General features: G+C 42.5%; 1 protein-coding gene across 4 annotated transcripts; it reads left to right on the plus strand.

Annotated features, from left to right (window-relative positions):
* Positions 1 to 2,693: 2,693 nt before the first annotated feature.
* On the plus strand, positions 2,694 to 20,554 carry LOC103292771 (membrane-spanning 4-domains subfamily A member 8-like). Of its 4 annotated transcripts, none has more exons than XM_054725580.1 (8): positions 2,694 to 2,758; positions 4,289 to 4,473; positions 4,648 to 4,867; positions 9,698 to 9,820; positions 14,793 to 14,852; positions 15,876 to 15,995; positions 19,398 to 19,511; positions 19,684 to 20,554. In XM_054725580.1, exons 3-8 carry the CDS (start codon positions 4,649 to 4,651, stop codon positions 19,786 to 19,788), a joined length of 741 nt encoding a protein of 246 aa, XP_054581555.1. In that variant the 5' UTR covers positions 2,694 to 2,758; positions 4,289 to 4,473; position 4,648; the 3' UTR covers positions 19,789 to 20,554. The 4 variants fall into 4 exon arrangements, with proteins under 4 accessions (XP_054581555.1, XP_054581556.1, XP_054581554.1 ...); XM_054725581.1 differs by having other exon boundaries at positions 2,698 to 2,758; positions 4,321 to 4,473; XM_054725579.1 differs by lacking the exon at positions 4,289 to 4,473 and having other exon boundaries at positions 2,699 to 2,758.

Below are 20,554 nucleotides of genomic sequence, written 5' to 3' on the forward strand. Positions count from 1 at the left end.
CTCACCACCCCATTGTCTGTGTCCACGGGTTATGCATATATGCATACAAGGTCAGGATTGATCTCTTCCTACCCTCTAAGGTTCAACATGCTTCTATGACTCTGGGTCTATTTTTGTTCATCAGTTTTATTTGGATCATTAGATTCCACATATGAATGAGATCAGGTGATACTTATGTTTCTGTGACTGGCTTACTTTGCTTAGCATAATACTCTCCAGGTCCATCCAGGCTGTTGCAAGTGGTAAGAGTTCTTCCTTTTTCATTGCCACATAGTATTCCACTGTGTAAAAGTACCTGTTGAGGAATACTTACTCCTTAATCCTGCTTGCTGCGCCAGTTGTTGGAGTAAGTTCTTCCTTGATTCTGCTCGACTATGCTAACTGTGGGGTCTCAGTTCCCCTGCCAGGAACTGGACCTTGATGGGTGCCGGGTATTAGACAGAGAAGACAATATGAGCATTCACAGGCATATAAGAAGTCTTTATTGTAGACTAAATAGCCATTGCTATAACAAGGCAGTCCACAAAGTAATCCTTGCTAAAACAATAGTAAACACGAAGCAGCCCTTGCTAATAGAGTAGTAAACACAGGAGCCATTACTAACAAAGTAGCCTGACCAAGTAGCCGCACAAGGCAGCCCTTGTAGACAAGTAGTCCCCATACATAAAAGTAGCCTTAGTAACATAGGAGCTATCACACAAGTCTGACCAGGCAGCCTCTCACTGGCTGGTCAGTAACACACTTTATACTAACTTAGACAAAAGTGGCTTCTTGCCAAATACTGACCTCAATACTTGGGCTATGGACAGGCATGCCTGCAAAGTGTACACAGTAAGATTGCTGTGTCCTTGCGCATACTGGCTTTGAACATCCTGATTAGGGTTCCCGTGCTCAGATTGGCCTTGAACATCCAGCGTACTCTGAACAGGGTTCCCACAGCACCACAATTTTGAGAGTGTGGTTTCTAAGTTGTTTTTAGTGCAGTAAACTACAATTTTGAGACCTTTGAAGAGAGTTCATCCTCTAAAATTATTAGGCTTTTTATATGCTGTTGTCATTGATGCAATAGTACTCAAGAACAAACATTGTCTTAAGATACCTTCCAAAGTTATGAGGCTATTATATCTTTTATTTACCAAAGGATAGGAACTCATTCAAAGGGAAATAGCTATATCTATAACTTCTAGATTTGTACACATTCAATTTAAATATTGTTATCCATGATGGCAATTGGCTCCCTAAAGATTATGTGCCAGCAGATTATAGAAATAATATCTAAATTCCAGGTGCCATCAAATTTTCCTTTGCTGCACAGACTGGCAATGACTTTCTCTTTTTATATTATTAAGTATAGACATGTTTTTACTCTTGTAAATATTTTTAGGCTCTGACTTTACCTAAGAAGTTTCCTCTCAATGGCTTGATGTTCAGAGTTCTGTCCCTTTCTGCCCCTGTATCTTCTCTGACCAGGGAGCCTTTGGCTGCCCATCAGCCAGTCAGGAATGGCTGAGTTTCCAAGGCCTCCAGTGGGTTTTCTAGAACTGAGTGGGCCTTAGGAAATGACAGACACAACTAACCATGAAATGGAATTAGAATAAAATGTACTAAAAACCTGCTAAAGGAACTCACATACAGGCAGTGTCCAGATAAGCTTATTGCAATTGCAGTTAGTTCCTGCCTGACTAAGAATTTGGGCACGTGACCAGCAGAAATGCTGCCTGAATGTCCTGTTCCCATTCCCGGAAGCCAGCAATGAAACTGTAGGTGCAGCAATGAAACTGAAACTGGACACAATGGGTTCCAGGCCATATGTCAGTACTTGAGTCAAATTAAGCAGAGACAGGGTTGAATCATAAAATGAGCATTTATTCCAGTAGTGCCGGCAGTACGGGGAGAGTAGTTGGTCACCCTGGGAATTTCGCTCTGACCCCCCCTCGCCAGTTGGCTGATTATATATACACAGGAGTGAGAAGGTAGCTACATGCAGCTGTGAGCTGCAAGTATAACATGAAAAGGGGAGGGGAGAGTCTGCAGTCTGGCCTTCGGGAGCTCAAAGTCGGATAACCAGGTGGCTAATCTCTGATGTTACAAACAGCTCAGCCCATTCCTGGGACCAGAGAATGGTCAGCATTCAGAAAAAAACTCCTTGAGCAGGTCAGGGTTCGGGCACAGCAACCAAATCAAAGCGTATCCTTTGGTCTGTTTTCAAAATTTATTTCTTTTCTGAGTAATGGACCCATCGAGATATCTTACCTTTTTACAGCCTTGTTTCATACTCCAGTTTCCCAGAGTCTGTAAGAAAACTTTTTATTTAGTAAGTAAGGTGAATGATTATTAGACAACTGTGGCTCTATTCTTATTACATGCCTTCCCCACTATCAAAACTACATGATGAAGGGTTCCTGTTTCTCCCCTGAGGGATTTGTTATTCGTCCTACATGAAGCTGTATGCAGTAACCCTGAGTGCCCAGTTGAAGCACAACCATTTCTTCTCCACACAGATACCATTATACACTTATCCAATTGAACAGCATTTAATTGGTTCCTTGTCAATTATAGGAAGTATATGTGGGTGGGGAAGCTGAGCACCAGGCAGCTGGTAACCTGCCCTGCCCCTAGGAGAAGGACTTTGTTTTGAATCTTTCTAAATATATTTTGTAACTGAACCTGGTGCGTTTGTTCTTTCCGGAAAAACAAGTTGCATACAGCAAGCCCTGGGGAAGAGAAGCAAAGGAGACTTAGCCACTGGCAGAACAAAGTGAGTATACTTAACCTAAGGGTTTCTCTGGGTAGCTCAGGCATGCTGATAAGGTTTTCCTGCCAAATGATAACTGGGGGTGTGAGGATGAGCCCATGGCAGGGTTTATTGGACTAGCTTTTGAGGGTGTCCTCCAAAAAAAGAGGAAGGAAAAGAATTCAGTCAGGTTAGGCACTTTGCTTTCAGCCTTGACAGACCCTGATCAGGGACCCCAGCCATGCCAGACTTCTGACCTACACAGACAGGAGCTAATAAATGAATTCTGTTTGAAGCTGCAAAATTTATAATTCCCAAAACAAAGTGCTCTCCTTTAAGAAAAATCATGAAGACTTTGCAGCCAGAGAGATTGTTCAAAATCTGTGTCATTGGGCCCTAAATTGGGAATAATGAAACTTTTTTCTCTTTAGTTACCATCTCTATAAAACAAGAGTAGTACTCTATTATCTCCCCCGCAGAGTTATTATGAAAATTAGAGATCATGTGTATAAAGATCTGTGAGAACAGCTTAGAAACAAACTACAGTGAAAGTGACATGATACCAAGTTACTTACCAGATACTCAGGGGTAGCTGTTACAATTATAACTAGTAAATATTATCACTGTTGTTTCGGAACTTAGAACCTTATAGAAGGGACATGCATGGTGGTATTTAAGTAAATATATGTATATCAGTTTATGGCATTGAGGAGAAAATGCAAGTAGTGTCTGAAGAATAGGAAAATAGATTATAAATCCCACCTGATAAAATGAATGTGCTCTCTCAGGTGGGAGACTCAGGTCTTCATAGTAAGTCATTTTAGAATGTTCTAGAAATAGAGCATGGCCAATCAGCAGAGGTACAGAATTCTTGAGTGTTTCTGTCATCAAATGTATTTGTTATGCTACCTTTATGGAATTCTGTGAGTCATCACCTTTACCTAAGGTTTATTTAAAAGTTGCTTCCTGATATGGTATTACAATTCACTTTAACTTTTTCTCTAAATTTTCTGCATAAAACATAAGCATTCTGAATTAAATGAATAGACAGTGGAATAAGCAAAATAAATTTAACTTACTTTGTGTCTCTTAAAAAAAAAAAAGAAAGAAAGAAAGAAAGAAAGAAAGAAAGAAAGAAAGAAAGAAAGAAAGAAAGATTTTAAAAATGAAACCAGAATTCACAAGTGACCTAGAACCGTGGTTGGCAAACTGCGACTTGCAAGCCACATGCGGCTCTTTGGCCCCTTTAGTGTGGTTCTTCCACAAAATACCACGGCCTGGGTGAGTCTATTTTGAAGAAGTGGCGTTAGAAGAAGTTTAAGTTTAAAAAATTTGGCTCTCAAAGAAATTTCAATTGTTGCACTGTTGATATTTGGCTCTGTTGACTAATGAGTTTGCCGACCACTGACCTAGAACATTGAGCAGCATGAAACCCCCAGTCAATATAATCAGTCCTGGCAATGGGCTTCCTTGAAGGATAAAGATTTTTATTAATGAATGTTTATATGACTGGGAATTCATTTCCCTGCTCCCAGCCTCAGTTTTCTTTTTCAGAAAGTGAGCTAATTAGATGCACTGTTCTCCAGGAGACACTCCAGCTCTCCAATGTTGAAGTACCACTAGGTGCAAAGCACCTGCTAAGCACAATGAGAGGTGCAAAAGTGAAAATGTCACAGCCCTGCCTTCTGAAGTTCTTAGCCACTTTGGGCCTCGGTTTTCTCACCTAGAAAACTGTCCAGGTGAGAGGCATCAAGGAGATGTGTTTGTAAAGCACTGACTGCATACGTGTCTTTTAACTGCTACCAATAGGCGGTTTAGATGCTCAAATGCGTTAATGAAAACAGAAGTCCTTTTTAAATGTAAACATTAGTGCACACGTGAGGGACTACTCTACTGCATTTGTACCTTAACAGCATGAATCTGATGACTTCAGCAGGCCCCACGGCCAATTCTGTGTTTGTGATGGCACCCCACACCGGGTATACTGTGATCCCGGGAAGCATGTCTCAGGTGCCCCTGTATCCACTCACCCAGCCCCAAGTCCACCAAATTTCTGGGAACCAACCTGGTTTGGAGCCACCTGTGTCTATGCAACCCGCCCAGAGGTCCTTAAAAGAAGCCAAAGTTTTAGGGGTAAGTGAAGTTTCACACTGTGTGCACTGGCCACGTGGCTGGAGTCAGGGGTGGGAGGAGGTTCGGAAACACAGAATCTCCAAATCCAGCTGGTGGGGCTGGAGCTGACCCAGCCTTGCCAAACTCGGGTCTATTAAGAAGCTCAGCTCTACAGCATCACCAGGGCCTCTGGGTGGGACCTTGTATTATCTCTCTTGGGCATTTTAGGAAAGAGAAAGAAAAGCAACAAAGAAGCAGTAAATTGGAATGTTGGTCCTGTTGCCAGAATCCATGTTGACCCATGTGGCCTCTGGAAGAAGGTGGGTCCAGTGAACCAGAAGGTAGATTCTAAACCCAATGTGCTGGGTGGAACAAGGGAAAGCCCATTTCATTGCTTGGGTGAATGAAGACGAGCTTGGATTCTCTTTTTTGTTGTTGCTGTTAATCCTCACCTGAGGATATTTCTCCATTGATCTTTTAGAGAGAGAGAAAGACCGAGAGAAACATCAATGTGAGAGAAACATATTGATTGGTTGCCTCCCAAATGCACCCGGATCAGGGCCTGGGCCTGGGCCTAGGCTGGGGAGGAGCCTGCAACCGAGATACATAGCCTTGACCAGAATTGAACCTGGGATCCTTTGGTCTTCAGGCCAATGCTCTATCCATTGAGCCATACCAGCTAGGGCAAGACAGGCATGAATTCTGATTCAGGCTGCCTGGGTTCAAATCCTAGCTTCACCCCCATATACTACTCATAGTCATGTCAGTGGATACAACCTGTATGGAGGGCTTTCTGTATCTGCCAAATTTTAAAATACATAATTCCATTTCTGAGACTTGTCCTGCAGACATGCCTGTTCACATAAGAAATATGACATGTATGAGGTTATTTATTACAGCATGGTTTGTGATAGTGAAACTGGTTCAAACGACCCTCAGTTTCTTTTGCTTGCTGCTGTGAAGCCAAATACAGGGCACTGTTGCTGATGGAAGGAAAGTGATTTATTTAGGTGGTGACTACCTGAGAAGACGGCAGGCTCATGCCTTAACAATCATCTTAATGTCTCAGGATAGACAAAAGGCTTTTCTAGAGGGGTTGTGGAAAGAAGGGTATTAAGGCATTTTGATGACATTAGTTTCACATTTCAGCTTTCACGGGCATTCGATGATCTTTTTCATGTCTGTCAGCACCTGGTGTTTTTTTTTTTTGCTCTCTCTGTGGGTTTTATTTCTGGCATCAGGAAGTTACAGGCCTGGTGAGCCATCGCCATCTACTACACATTTATGGTAGAGGCCAGTGAAAAGGGGAACTGGAACTGCTTCTGCCTGTAACATGCTTAAATATGAAATTATTAATATTTTAGACTGTAAGTTTTATTAGTATATTCTTACTTTTAATCTTTGATTAATCAATTAGATGTGAGGTTTTTATACCCTATACCCTGTTACAATAGGAAAATAATAGAAACAACCAAAGTATTCGTCAATATAATACCAGTTAAATCTATATATTATATGTCTAAAGAATGAAATGTGATGGAGCTATACAAAGGAAGCTCTTTGCCCTGGCTGGTGTGGCTCAGTTGTTTGACCATCATGCCATGTATTCAGAGGTTGCCAGCTCTATTCCCAGTCAGGGCACTTGCCCAGTGGCAGACGTCATCCTCAGTAGGGATTGTGCAGGAGGCAGACATTCAATGTTTTTTTCTCATCAATGTTTCTCTCTCTCTCTCTCCCTCTTCCTTCCTCACTCTCTAAAATCAATGATAACATATTTTTAAATACAAAAAATATTTTTTAGATAAAAATAAAACTCCTTGGCTTCTTGTCCTATCTAATAATAGACAAATATGCAAATTGACCACACCTCCGACACCCCACAAGCCACGCCCACCATCCAATCAGAGCGAGCATGCAAATTAACCCAAACCAAGATGGCTACAGCCACAGAGAGCAAGGTTTCCTAAGTAACAGAGGAAGCCAAGCTTTCTGCCAGCCGTTGCAGGCCTAAACCTCCACTCAAGCTACAAAGTTTCAATTATAGAAGGTAAACAAATTCAAACAAATGGCGGCAGAATGGAGCTTGAGAGAGCAGGCCAGGGTTGCCACCGGCAACAGGAGAAGCAAAGCTTTCCACACACCCTGGCCGGGCTCACCTGCTTAAGGCAACAAAGTTTCAATTATAACCCCAACACAAATGGCTGAGGGCCTCAGAGGGAGCCCCAGGCTTGGCTCTGCTCCAGGCTACAAAATTTCAATTGTAGAAGGAAAATAAATTCCAGATACCAGGGCCTCCGCTTGGGTTGCCAGCGGGCGTGGCCCACCTGCAAACCACCACAGGCCCCTTGCTCAGGCCACCCCATGCCCCAAGGGAACCCCACCCTGATCAGGGACACCCTTCAGGGCAAACCAGCTGGCCCCCACCCCTGTACCAGGCCTCTACCCTATCTAATAAAAGAGTAATATGCAGATTGATCATCACTGCAACACACAATATAGCTGCCCCCATGTGGTCAAAGATCCTGCCCCCATGTGGACACAAGATGGCCACCACAAGATGGCCAGCAGGAGAGGGCAGTTGGGAGGCACCCGGCCTGCAAGGGAGGGCAGTTGAGAAGGACCAGGCCTGCAAGGGAGGGCAGTTGGAGGTGATCAACCCTGCAGAAGAGGGCAGTTAGGGGTAACCAGGCCGGCAGAGGAGGGAAGTTGGGGGCAAGCAGGCTGGCAGCAGAGTGGTTAGGGGGTGATCAGGCTGGCAGGCAGAAGCGGTTAGGGGCAATCAGAAAGGCAGGCAGGTGAGCAGTTGGGAGCCAGCAGTCCTGGATTGTGAGAGGGATGTCCAACTGCCCGTTTAGGCCTGATCCAGGGATCGGGTCTAAACGGGCAGTCGGACATCCCTTGAGGGGTCCTAGATTGGAGAGGGTACAGGCTGGGCTGAGGGACAACCCCCTCTGTGCACGAATTTCGTGCACCGGGCCTTTAGTGTAATTATATGTTATATCATTATTGAGAAAAATGATTGGGGGCAGACATTTCATAATTTGCTACCATTTGTGCAAATTTAATGAAAAAAAATATATATATATATATGTATATATATAAATATATATACACTTTTTTTTTAATTTAATAAATCTTTATTGTTCAGATTATTACAATTGTTTCTCCTCCCCCCCCCCCCCGATATTTCCCCTCTGTGTGTGTATCATTTGGGTAAGAATATATATGTTTCATAAAGCTGTCATAAAGTACTACTAGTGGGGTGGCTTAGGACACAAGGAATTTACTGTCTCAGTTCAGAAGTTTGTAATCAAGGTATCCATGGGGCCATGCTCCCTCTGAAGACTCTAGGGGTGGATCTGTTCCTGGCCAATCTCCTAGCTTCCGGTAGGTCCTTGGCTTGTGGCAGCATAACTCCCATCTTGGCATTCTCCTGGGTGCACATGTTTCTCTTCACATGGCATTATTTTTAAAAGATAGCAGTCATATAGGGGCCACCCTATTCCAGTATACCTCATATTACCTAACTACATTTACAGCAACCATATTTCGAAATGAGATCCCATTCTGAGGCACTGGAGGTTTGAACTTCAAAATATTAATTTGAGCCCTGGTTAGAGTTGCTCAGTTGTTAGAATGTCAGCCTGTGCACCAAAGGGTCACAGGTTTGATTATTAATCAAGGGCACATACCTTGGTTGCAGGTTCAGTACCCAGTCCCAGTCCTGTCATGTGTGGGAGGCAGCCAATTGATGTGTTTCTTGCACATCAGTATTTCAGTGTTTCTCTCTCTCTCTCTCTCTCTCTCTCTCTCCCCCTCCCTCCCTCTTTCTGCCACCCTCTCTCCCACAGTCCCTCCCTTCTGCTCTCTTTAAAAATCAATGCAAAAAATATCCTCATATAAAGATTAACAGATATATATATATATCAGTGCCCTGGTGCATGGATTCATGCACATTGAAAGGAAATTAATTAGAAGGTGGCTGGCAGGGCGGGACTGGGCGGGACTGGCCAGACATGCCCTGGAGCTAACCTCCAGTGATTCCTTCCTGGCCGGCTGCACCTGGGGCCGTGCAGTGGCTTGAAGGGAGTGAGCAGGGTCCCTCTGGCAGATGGGGTCCCTCAGCCTGGCCTGTGGGGATTGGGCCAAAACTGGCTCTCCAATATCCCCCAAAGGATTCTGTATTGCCAGAGGGCAGTTCTCAGGTGATGCACCCCGGAATCGGGCTCCCTCCTCTATGGTTCCAGGGTGTGTCACCGGAGAACCACAGCTGCCAAGTCAACAAGTGTTAAGGGTCTGCCCCCTGAGGGTCAGTGCGGGTCATAGCTACCAGTTGGACGGTGAGACAGTCGCTTAGCCTTTTATATATAGAGATTAATTTGATGAGGGAGAGAATACCCAATCAAATCCAAAACAATATTCCAAAGAAATAAAAGATGAGCACAAAAAGTTATCTCCAAAATGATGTTCATTGCAGTGTTGTTTATAATACAGAAACATATTATACCTGCCCAATATATCTGGGCAATCCTTAAAAAAAATATATTCAGAGAATACTTAATACCATGGGGAGATATTGATAATGAAATATTAAGTTAAATATGCAGAGTCATTTTGTATTATCAGTGTATATATTTAAAAAAATAATCGAAGGCTATACACCAAAATATAAGTGGTTGTTTTCTTTAAGTAGGGTGAAATTATGCGAAGTATTGTTTCAGTTGTACATTTTAAATATGACTTTATTGACCAAGAAAACAAAATATTTATTAAAATTAAAAGGAAGCACAAGGGAGCAGGGTTAAGATCTGGCCTGAGAAACAAAGGTCTCAGCTCTGGCTCCCCTGACAGGCCATCCAGATCCTGATTGGCCTGATACACATTGGCCTGGGCATCATCCTGGGGACGTTCCTGCCTGGGACCTTCGTATCTGTCTCATTCTATGGAGGCTATCCCTTCTGGGGAGGCATCTTGGTAAGTAATGTCAGTCGCCCTGCAAGTGAGTTTCAGAAAGTGCCAACATATTCAGTTCCACCTTGGCAAGTGGTGTGTTTTGCTGCAGAAAATTTCCAGCCAATAGAGTTCATGGGCATCTTTCTAATTAGCCCACCTCAATAGAGCATGGGGGCTGTGAAACCAGCTCAGGCCTTATTCACAAAAATATTAGCCCTCTTGGGAAGCCACAGATGGGGTGGCTAAACAACAGACATTTATTAATTCATAGTTCTGGATGCTGGAAGTCCAAGATCAAGGTGTGGGCATGGTTTTTTCTCTTGAGGCCTTTCTCCTTGGTGGGTAGATGGCTATCTTCCTCTTTGTGTCTTCACCTGGTTTACCCTTTGTGTGTATCTGTATCCTCATATCTCTTCTTATAAGAATACCGGTCATATTGGATTAGGGCCCGCCCATATGACCTCATTTAACTTTAATCACTTCTTTAAAGGCCCTATCTTCAAATATAGATGCTCTTCAGCTTATGATGGAATTATATTTCAATAACCCATTGTAAATTGAAAATATCCTGAGTCTGCCCTAGCTGGTTTGGCTCAGTGGATAGAGTGTCGGCCTGTTGACTGAAAGGTCTCGGATTCAATTCTGGTCAAGGACATGTGCCTGGGTTGAGGGCTTGATCCCCAAGGTGGGGCATGCAGGAGGCAGCCAATCAATGATTCTCTCTTGTCACTGATGTTTTTATCTCTCTCCCTCTCCCTTTCTATAATCAGTAAAAACATATTTTAAGAAAAGTTCATTAAATACTACACTACAGAGAATGGATGGTTTACCCTCTTGATCGCGTGGCTGACAGGGAGCTCAGGCTGGCTGCTTCTGTCCAGCATCACCAGAGAGTATCTTACCACATGTCACTCACCTGGTAAAGATAAAAACTCAAAAACCAAAGTACAGTTTCTACTGAATGCATATGGCTTTCACACCATTGTAAAGTCAAAAAAATCAGGAGTCCAACTATAGTGAGTCTGGAAAAAACTATGCAGTCACATTTGGAGGTCCTAGGGATTTGGACTTCAAACGATAGATTATGAGGAGATAAAAACCAGGTAATAACAAGTGACAGCCTGCAAGGTGCCATTGCCCCAGAGTGGGCACCTTTCTAATTAGCCTACCTCAGAGGTAAGGAAACCTTTCTGTAGTTCTTTAGCCCAGTGCACACATGTTATTCAAATCAGGCCCACAGCTGGAGCTCCAGGAGAAAAACATTTCCACTAGGGGTTAAGAGTGGCTGTCCAGTCACAGAACAGTCAGGAAGCATTAGGGACTCAATCTGGAGTTCACTGATGGGTTCAGACTCCACCTTTTTTGCAAAATATTTGGTATATTAAATGTTTTTGTGTGTGTGTGTGTTTTCTGGAAAAGCCCACCATTTTTATCACATTCTCGGGGTGACCTAGAACCCCTTAAAAGGTTAAGAACAACAGGTACGTTCTCTTCTCAAATGAATTGCCTTCATGATACTTTTCCATTTTCCTTAGTGTCTTCCCTCCTACACACACACACACACACACACACACACACACACACACACACATGCACACACACAATCCAATCCCTTTCTCACCAACCATCTCCTTTTCTCCCTGCTATAACAGTTTTTCTCTCAACTCACATATCTATAACCCAAGGCAACTTTTCTCACAAATAGAAAAACTCCAGAGTAACCTGGACATCAGCCAAGTCACCATATACCATGCGATTTAAATAAATAGCCTAGAGTTGTCCCCTACCCTCATACACACAGCATCTGCAAAATGGCTGGGCTGAGATTCTGAGGAGCATTTTTGTCTGAGCACCTGCTCTCTCTTGTTCCCATTTGTGTCTCATCCTCTGAGGCCTAAGTCCTCTCTCTGTTCTGCACAGACCCAGACTTGGAATTCAGCCAATCACAGACACCTGTGTGTATAACAGACTTCTGTGGAGTTTGGGGAAATGGAGAAAACATAGCCACAAAACAGTTCCTATTGAGTGTTAGATTCTCTTAAGACATCTCAAAGGCCTTGCTGGCCATCTCCCCTTCCACCAGGCTGCTCAGGTCCCATCAGCCCTCATGACATCACCCTCCTTTTTTCCTGCAGGGCACTTTGGCTCTTTGTTGCCTTTGACTCCAAAACTATCTATTTCAGTGGTTCTCAACCTTTCTAATGCCGCGACCCTTTAATACAGTTCCTCATGTTGTGGTGACCCCCAACCATAAAATTATTTTTGTTGCTACTTCATAACTGTAATTTTGCTACTGTTATGAATTATAATGTAAATATCTGTGTTTTCCGATGGTCTTAGGCGACTCTGGTTGAGAACCGCTGCTGTAGAACCACTGCTGTAGAGCCTAAGACCATCGGAAAACACAGATATTTACATTACGATTCATTAATAGTAGCAAAATTACAGTTATGAAGTAGCAACAAAAATAATTTTATGGTTGGGGGTCACCACAACATGAGGAACTGTATTAAAGGGTTGTGGCATTAAAAATGTTGAGAACCACTGATCTATTTCCTAAAGATCATTAAAGTCCTCCTCCAAACTAGAGGCCCTTTCCTTAGGGTATTCAAAGGGACCAGCAGGGACACCAGAAGTCCAGCCTTCTGTTTCCTTCCTTACTCATCAAATCTGTAGAAATAGAAGGACAGAAGATTGGGACTAATTTTCCCACTTAAAAGAAAAATGGCATTCCTCTTAGAAGGCACAGGTGGCTAGAGTAAGTTTTCATTGTGAATACCATTTCCATTCCAAGGCACACGCATCTACCCTGAGTGGCAGGGAGTGTAGGATGAGGTTTAAGAACACAGGGTCTGTAGTCAACTACCTGGATTTGTTTCCCAGATCTTCTCTTTGCTGCATGCTCTTGGATGTGCCATTTAAACTTCCAAATCTTAGTCCACCCCTCCTTAAACTGGTAATAATAATGGGGCTTGATGGACCATAGTGTAGTTAAATAAGGCAAACTTAAAAGCAGTTCACATAGGACTGAGAAAAGCACTTATTAAACCATACCTAATGCCCTCTCTGACCCTCACTAACAGCAGGGAATCCCATCAGCCACTATGCTTGCAGAACACCAATGTTGAAATAAATGCACCCAATCTACCTATCACCCTGATAGTTGTTCCGCACTGTAGAGATGCAACATTCTTCTGAGTAACTAAAAGGTACTCACCAAACTGTATATGGGCAAGGTCTGAGCTTGGGCTTATACCTCAAAGCAGTGAAAACGCAGGAACCCTTTCCTTCTTCCCTCCAGAGCCCCCATGCCTGAATATCGGTATTCACAATGAAAACTTACTCTAGCTACCTGTACCTTCTAAGAGGAATGCCGTTTTTCTTTTGGGAGACCAACAAGATATGCTTATGGGGAAATAAAAGGCAAGAAAAGAAGTAATTGTATTGAGTATCTACTATGTACAGCAACATGTCAAACTCAAAGGCCAACATGGGCCAAATAAACCATCTCACACCTGTCAGAATGGCTATCATCAACAAATCAACAAACGACAAGTGCTGGTGAGGATGCAAAGAAAAAGGAACCCTCGTGCACTGCTGGTGGGAATGCAGACTGGTGCAGCCACTGTGGAGAACAGTATGGAGTTCCTCAAAAAACTAAAAATGGAACTCCCATTTGACCCAGTGATCCCACTTATAGGAATATATCCCAAGAAACCAGAAACACCAATTAGAAAGGATATATGCACCCCTATGTTCATAGCAGCACAATTCACCATAGCTAATATTTGGAAACATCCTAAGTGCCCATCAGCAGATGAGTGGATTAAAAAACTGTGGTACATCTACACAATGGAATACTACGCTGCAGTAAAAAAGGAGTTCTTACCATTTGCAACAGCTTGGATGGAACTGGAGAGCATTATGCTAAGTGAAATAAGCCAGTCAGAGAAAGATAAACAAGGTTTAAGTTTATGTGGGCCGCAAAAAGAAAAGCTTCAATTTTCATAGAAATGTAGGTTTATTTCGATAGAGACATGCTGAATACAAAGGGCTGAAATTAATGAGTAATCATTAACATAAAATAATAGAACTTTTTAATAAAAATTAGTATTTTTTCTTGAACATTAACTTACCAGAAACTGAATAACTACACAAATTAATAAATGTAATGCAAATAAACCTATTTTTCTTGATCTCCAAAAGCAAAATATTTCCTGTTGTGCACACCAAACAAGTTAGTCCAAGACTAATGACATGGCAATCGGCTGCTAACATATTTGCTGCTAGTATTAGTGGAGAGAAACGGTAAGCCCGTGCATAAGGTGCGTAAAGGAAATGAATGCAATACAATTACGTAATCAGTCATTAGCAAACGTTGTAGTTTGTTATTAATAATTATGTATAACAGGATATTATAAAAATTAAGTTATAAAAATTTTATTAAAATGTTTCTTACATACCATTTTATTGGCTGGGCCGCAAAAATATTTGTTGTGGGCCTCATGCGGCCCACGGGCTGTGAGTTTGACATGCTTGATGTACAGGATCTACTATGTACAGGATCTAAATGTTAGATGCAAGTGACAAATTATCTCATGATAATAACACTTAAGAAGATGCATAGTTTTTCCCATTTTTTGAAGAGGAAATATACACTTAGAGAAATTAATAACTTACCCAAGATCACATGAATTTCAAGTTAGAGTTTAAAACTAGGTATACTGGATTCTAAAATATATATTTATCCCAATTCACTGCCCTGTCTAGTGGTGCAAAATAGCCCTTCTTCCCTTCTTTCCTTCCTTTATCCCTTCCTTCCTTCTCTCCTTTATTAATTAATTAATTAATTAATTTTCCCCAAATTGAGTAGGAGATCCCAGCAGAGGATCCTAGCATGTGTGAGAGAATATGTATGTGACCAGAAGCATGGACGCCTGAAGTGTGGCCCTGACCTCTAACCTCTTTCTAAACTCCCTCTCTTCTGTGCCAGTTCATCATTTCAGGATCCCTCTCAGTGGCATCAGAACACCTACCAAGATCTTCTTGCCTGGTAAGTCACATCCTGAGACAGGCTCTCTGAATCATGGACTCTTAGGAGAGACACACAATGGGGGAAAGAAGCTCACACACAATGCCTCCTTCATCCTTGCACCTACTTATAACCAGACGCAGGACACTGACATACATGCTCACTCATACTCACTTAACAAGACCACATGAACCTGGACAGAGTCACAAATGGGAAAGAGTCCAGAAGATTCGGTGGAAGGAAGGGCAGCTTCAGGGTGTGGAGAGACAGAGAATAACTTTGCTAAGAGGATCTTACAAGAGGGGGCAAAAAGCTACCTGGGATGCAGGACTCCCCTCCAGCAGAGCAGGCACTGACTGCCTGCAGCACACAGAGCCCAGTGCCAGACATTTCTACAGGGAAGCCAGGGGAGGCTCAGGCAAAGGAATCCTTCCAAACAAGTTCTGTGAATTAACATGGGCAAGGCTTTCTGGTCCCAAGCACTGGACCAAGAAAGTACCTTTGTTTCTCTAACAAGCAGGCTATCTGGGACAAGGGGCCCCAAACTGAACCAGTCCCACACCAGATAAGATCTATTTTAAAATCTCCACAGGGCATGGCTCTCTGCACAAAGACCAGAATCATGGAGCATCAGAACCTGTCACATCCCAGAACACTTGGGCTGAATCTTTGGGCCATTTCCTATGAGATAAATGAGTCAAGTGTTTCCTAAACATTATTCATGGGATACTTATCCTACGAGATACTTCATGAAGATGGTTAGATAAACTTGGGAGCGAGTTCAATTTAGTAGGTTCCTCTCTAGGGGATCCATAATCCTTGTTAAAAACTGAAAAGTCCTCCACAAAAGACCTATTTAACTTTGTTCAACCCAGATGTTTTCAAAGTTAATTCACCACCAGACCTATTTTGCACAGGATATCTCTTTACTTGCCTCACATCTAGGGTCCCATGAGTTCACGTTATGAAGCACTTGTTGAATCTCTGCTCATCTCAGCTACAGTTGTTTTCCTCTCTCATACTGTCCCTCTGTGTCTTCTTCAGCTGAAAGGTAGCATGGGCCTGAGTATCGTCAGTGCAGTCTGCTCTGTGGTTGGAATCCTGCTCCTCATCACAGATACAGTTATCAACTCCCTATTTATCCACAACAGCTCCAGTGGTATGGTAAGTATCCCTCTTAATCAGTGCTCCTCTGAGCTTCACCTGAGCTATCTTTAGGAAATCATTGGAAAAGTATTCACCCTACCAAGCTTCTTCACCAAACACCAAAGAAAACAGAGGTGTTCTCAGAATCAGAACAGAGTTTCAGGTCCCTTACCTATAGCTCTATTGCTGTTACTCTAAGCATGTGACTTTCCTTAGTATCACTTTCCATGTTTATAAAACATTACCTATCTTTTGATATTGTTCGAAAATTAGATGGAGTTATACAGACAATGCACTGGTACCCACCAATCTGTACATTTACTCACATACTCACCTTCCTGCCCGTCTTCATGGACAAAGAGGTCTGCAAAGGTGTTCAGAAGAGGACAGAGAGTGAACATTTAAGGTTTTGCAGGCCATCTGGTCTCTGTTACAAGTACTCAACCCAGTGTGAAAGCAGCCATAGAAATGTATAGATGAATGAGCCATCCCATGCTATAGACCAGTGCTATAAAGTAGAAATGTAATGTAATCCTTGTATGTGACTTTACCTTTTCTAGTCTCTGTATTAGAAAGTGAAAAAATAACAGGTGAAGTTAATCTTAATAATACATTTATTTGACCCAATAAATCCAAGATGTCACTTCATTATGTAATATGTATTAAAAACTATCAATTCAATATTTTGCATTTTGGGAGCCACATCTTTGAAATCCAGTGTGCATTTTACATTTACAACACATCTCAACTCCTAGGGAGCCACTTGGCTACCAGATGGGAAATTGAAGCTATAGATGAGTCTTCATGTAAAACCAATGTCTCCTTCTGCACAGCAGCCCTGTCCTCTCTGCCCATCCAAGGTTATTACTCCATGTGTTTCTCGCTTCTCCCTGATTCCCACCTCCCTTCTACATCACTGTGTGCTATTTGCTACAGCTTTTCTATCAACATCTGAATATACTTTTGTTTCTTTCATCTTAAAAAACACACACACAACAACCTTCTTTCAGTTACTTTAGCTACCACCCCATTTCTCCAAAAGCCTCCTCTGCTCAAAGCCCCCAATCATTCCTCCTCTTTGGTGGACTTCCAGTGACTCCCAGGCCCTGCTGCTGGTGTTCCTCACCCACACTGGTTGCTCTCTTCTATGTCCCTTTTGCTGGTTCTTATTTTTCCCCCCAATTTCTCATGCTCAGTCCTCAATCTTCTTCTGTTTCTCTCTCTACTCCCTGCCTTGGCAGTGTCATCCAGTCTGGTGACTTGAAACACTTTCTCTATGACAATGACTCCAAATGCATAGATTCCCGCAAAACATCTCTCGCAAACTTCAGTCTCTTGTATCCAGTTGTCCACTCACCATCTTGAAATTAACCTACCCAAATCTCATCTCCAGATTTTACTTCCCAAACCTTCTCACAGGTTGCCTTTTCCAGGTTGGTGGCAACTGCATCCATGCAGTTGCTCAGGACAAGAACCTGGTGAAATCATTGACCCAGTCTCTGTTTCCTGCACCTCCCAGGAAACTCCTCAGAGAATCCTGCTGGTTTCACCTTTGAGCATCCGGAATCCAGTCATTTTCACCAGTTTCTCAGTCACCACACTGGCTGGAGCCACCACCACCTGACTTCTAATCTCAGTTCTGCCAATGTCTGATAGGAACTCTTCTATTCTGGCCACACACACACTTCTGGCTTCAGTCCAGAAGAAGGAGGGCTGGACTTTGACATAGTTTAGCAAAAGAAGAGCCAAGGGAGGGGGTGCTCCAATGTCTCAACAAGCATGAATTAATACTCACCAAATAGTAACTATTTAAGCGGCTTGAGAAACCCTTCTTCCTCATGAAAGGGTGTTTTTTATTTTATTTTTCAGTTACAGTTGATAAACAATACTATATTAGTTTCAGGTGTACCGCATAAGGATTAGACACATACAACTTATGAGGTGACTATATACTCTATACTGTACTTTAATTTACCTCCCTGTGACTATTTTTATAATTTCCTATTTGTACTTATTAATAACCTTTACCTTTTTCACCCATTCCCTCAGCCCTCCTCCTATTATTAGAAAGCTTTCTTTATAAAACAATGATTTGTTAAAAAACAGATTTGAAAAGGACCAGCATCATTTGTAGAGGCTCCTTCTCCCCATGCTTCTGTGATTTCTTGACCAAGGCATCACCATACTGCCATTCCCTTTGCCTAGACACCAACACCACATCGTTGAATCTTATACTGAGAATGAATCTGTGTCTCCTTGTGCCCCGAAGCACTATTTTTGGCTCTTTTATAGCTCTTACCAAGTCTGATTTAAATTATGACTATCTCCATCTGTATCTGCCTCCCACACTAGACTGTGCCTCTTGGGATGCTTTCTTAGCCATTCATAGCAAACAGATGTTTAATAAGTGCTTAGTAAATTGAGAGGGAAGAGAAGGAAAGTGCTAAGGAAAAATCTCTCCATGAGAGAGGATTCTTTGAGCAGCCAGCTATCACCAAAGCCATTTAAAAATGATAATTGATCAATATTTGTTTGATACCTACCATGTGCCATGCACTTTAACTTTCATATTTATTCTCTCCTGTAATTGGAATCCAAATGTTATTAGGGTCATTCATCTCTTGTCCTTTCATAATTAAAGTGGATTCTACCCAAATTCTCTCCCCAGATACAGTGGGAGATCCCATTCTCCTGAATATTGTTGAAGAACAGCCAGGGAAGGGCTTAGATGTCTCCTGGTGCTCATGTGAAATCGACTACTCCTGAATTAGTTCCATTTGGGGACCCTTTTACTGACTGTTTTCTTAAGTTAAAGACAGTCCCAATTATTTCTCTCCACAAAATGCCACAGTCACAAGCCCAGGAAGGTTGTTTCAGTAGCTGACTTTCTCTAAAGGTTCGGAGAGGTGGTGGAGGTAACTGCTGATGCCTGGAGGTTAGACATCCCTGCTTTGTAATGTCTTATTTTCTCATAAGATGCCTTTCTTTGCAGACTCCACCTTCCCTTCATGTTACTCAGTCCTGTCTTTATCCTCTATTCATCTTTCTTTGCTCTTTCTGAGGACTGTCCATACTCCCAAATTTCTCTTCGCTTCCTACACAGAACAGTTTCACTGTCTCACTCCAGACCCCATCCTTATGTTTCGTGCCCTGTACCCGAAACAAGTCATCAAGGTGTTTCCCTAAACAATGACTATTCTTTTCCTTAGAAGAACACAAGTAATAAGTTTTAAAATAATTCTTTTACAAACACACTTGACCCTCACAAAACCTGGTGAAATATTTTCTCCAAGAGGCTGAGACCAGGTTAGAGGACTTCTTCAAAGCCTTAGAAAAGGGTCCATTGCAGAGCCATGCTTTGAGCCAGACCTCACACTCCCAGAACACCACTCATGACCTCCATGATCCTTCTGGTTCCAGGTCTCTGGAGTGACTACTTCTGCCGTGCTGTTCATCTTTAGCCTCCTGGAGTTCTGCATTGCCTGCACGTCTGCCCACTTTGGCTGCAAACTGGTCCGCTATTCGTACAACAATGTGAGTTTGTAGGATCCTCAGTGGGTGGAAAGATGCCTGAAAGAGTATGAGGACTAATGATGTCGTCTGGCTTCCCCTTCCCACGCAGGTGCACAGGGAATCTCAGAATGTCTAAAGGCCTTTGTGCATACATAGTTTGTACTAACGCACCTCCTGTGCCTGTCTTTTTCAGGGCACTGTGGTCTTCCAAACCTTCTATGTGACAAACCCAGTGGCCAATCCAGAACCAGTGATCTCTCCACCATCTTATTCCAGTGAGGTTCAGGACTCCAAATAAGCCAAAGGTTCTAGAAGCATCGTTCCCTGGAACTAAAATAGAACTCCCTTTCTGGGCTTCTGAAACTCAGCTTCTTCCTTCTCTGACAAACTAAGGAATGTGTCTCTCCAACTGTCGGCACCCTGTACTTCATTCACTTCAGCTTGGTTAATCATGCTATTCCTCCATTTAAAAGGAGACAGGACTTTAAAGTGGATTTGAGCAAAGAGGTCCTCCCTAGGACATCTGCCTGTGGGACGTCCAGTGCACATATTCATGTGCTTAACTATGTGAGCTTATGAGCTAGTGAAACAAATGTCTAAACAACCCAAGCTTCAGTCTCCCAATCATTCACTCACTGAATAAAAATGCACTGAGTATTTGATATGTTCAAAACTATTTATGGCAGGAAGAGGATAAACATGGAACATGCAAATTCCTTGACTTCAAGCAACTTCTGCCTCACAAGAGAAGAAGAACATGCAAGCAATTTTCTTTAACATATGCAGAATGTGGGGATAGTGCAGAGAGATCAGAGAGGAAAATGATTTATTCTGACAGTGACGGGTGAAGCAGAGAACAAGCCTGGTTGAGGAAGCAGCTTTTGTTGGAACATTAAAGGAGGTAGTGTGGTTTTTATATTGTTGTTTTTTAGTGCAATAGCAAACCACAATTTTGAGAAGACCTTTGGAGAGTCATCCACTAAAATTATTAGGTTTTTTTATATGCTGTTACCACCAATGCAATATTACTCAAGAATAAACATTGTCTTAAAATATCTTCCAAA

This window comes from Eptesicus fuscus, chromosome 13 (assembly GCF_027574615.1).
Source record: "Eptesicus fuscus isolate TK198812 chromosome 13, DD_ASM_mEF_20220401, whole genome shotgun sequence".
Classification (NCBI taxonomy): Eukaryota; Metazoa; Chordata; class Mammalia; order Chiroptera; family Vespertilionidae; genus Eptesicus; species Eptesicus fuscus.

Excerpts from the sequence above, each read along its gene's own strand:
- LOC103292771 (XM_054725580.1), top strand. The coding sequence starts at position 4,649 with ATGAATCTGATGACTTCAGCAGGCCCCACGGCCAATTCTGTGTTTGTG. Across the intron at positions 4,868-9,697 it reads AAGAAGCCAAAGTTTTAGGG|GCCATCCAGATCCTGATTGG; the intron begins GTAAGTGAAGTT and ends CTCCCCTGACAG. Across the intron at positions 9,821-14,792 it reads CCTTCTGGGGAGGCATCTTG|TTCATCATTTCAGGATCCCT; the intron begins GTAAGTAATGTC and ends CTTCTGTGCCAG.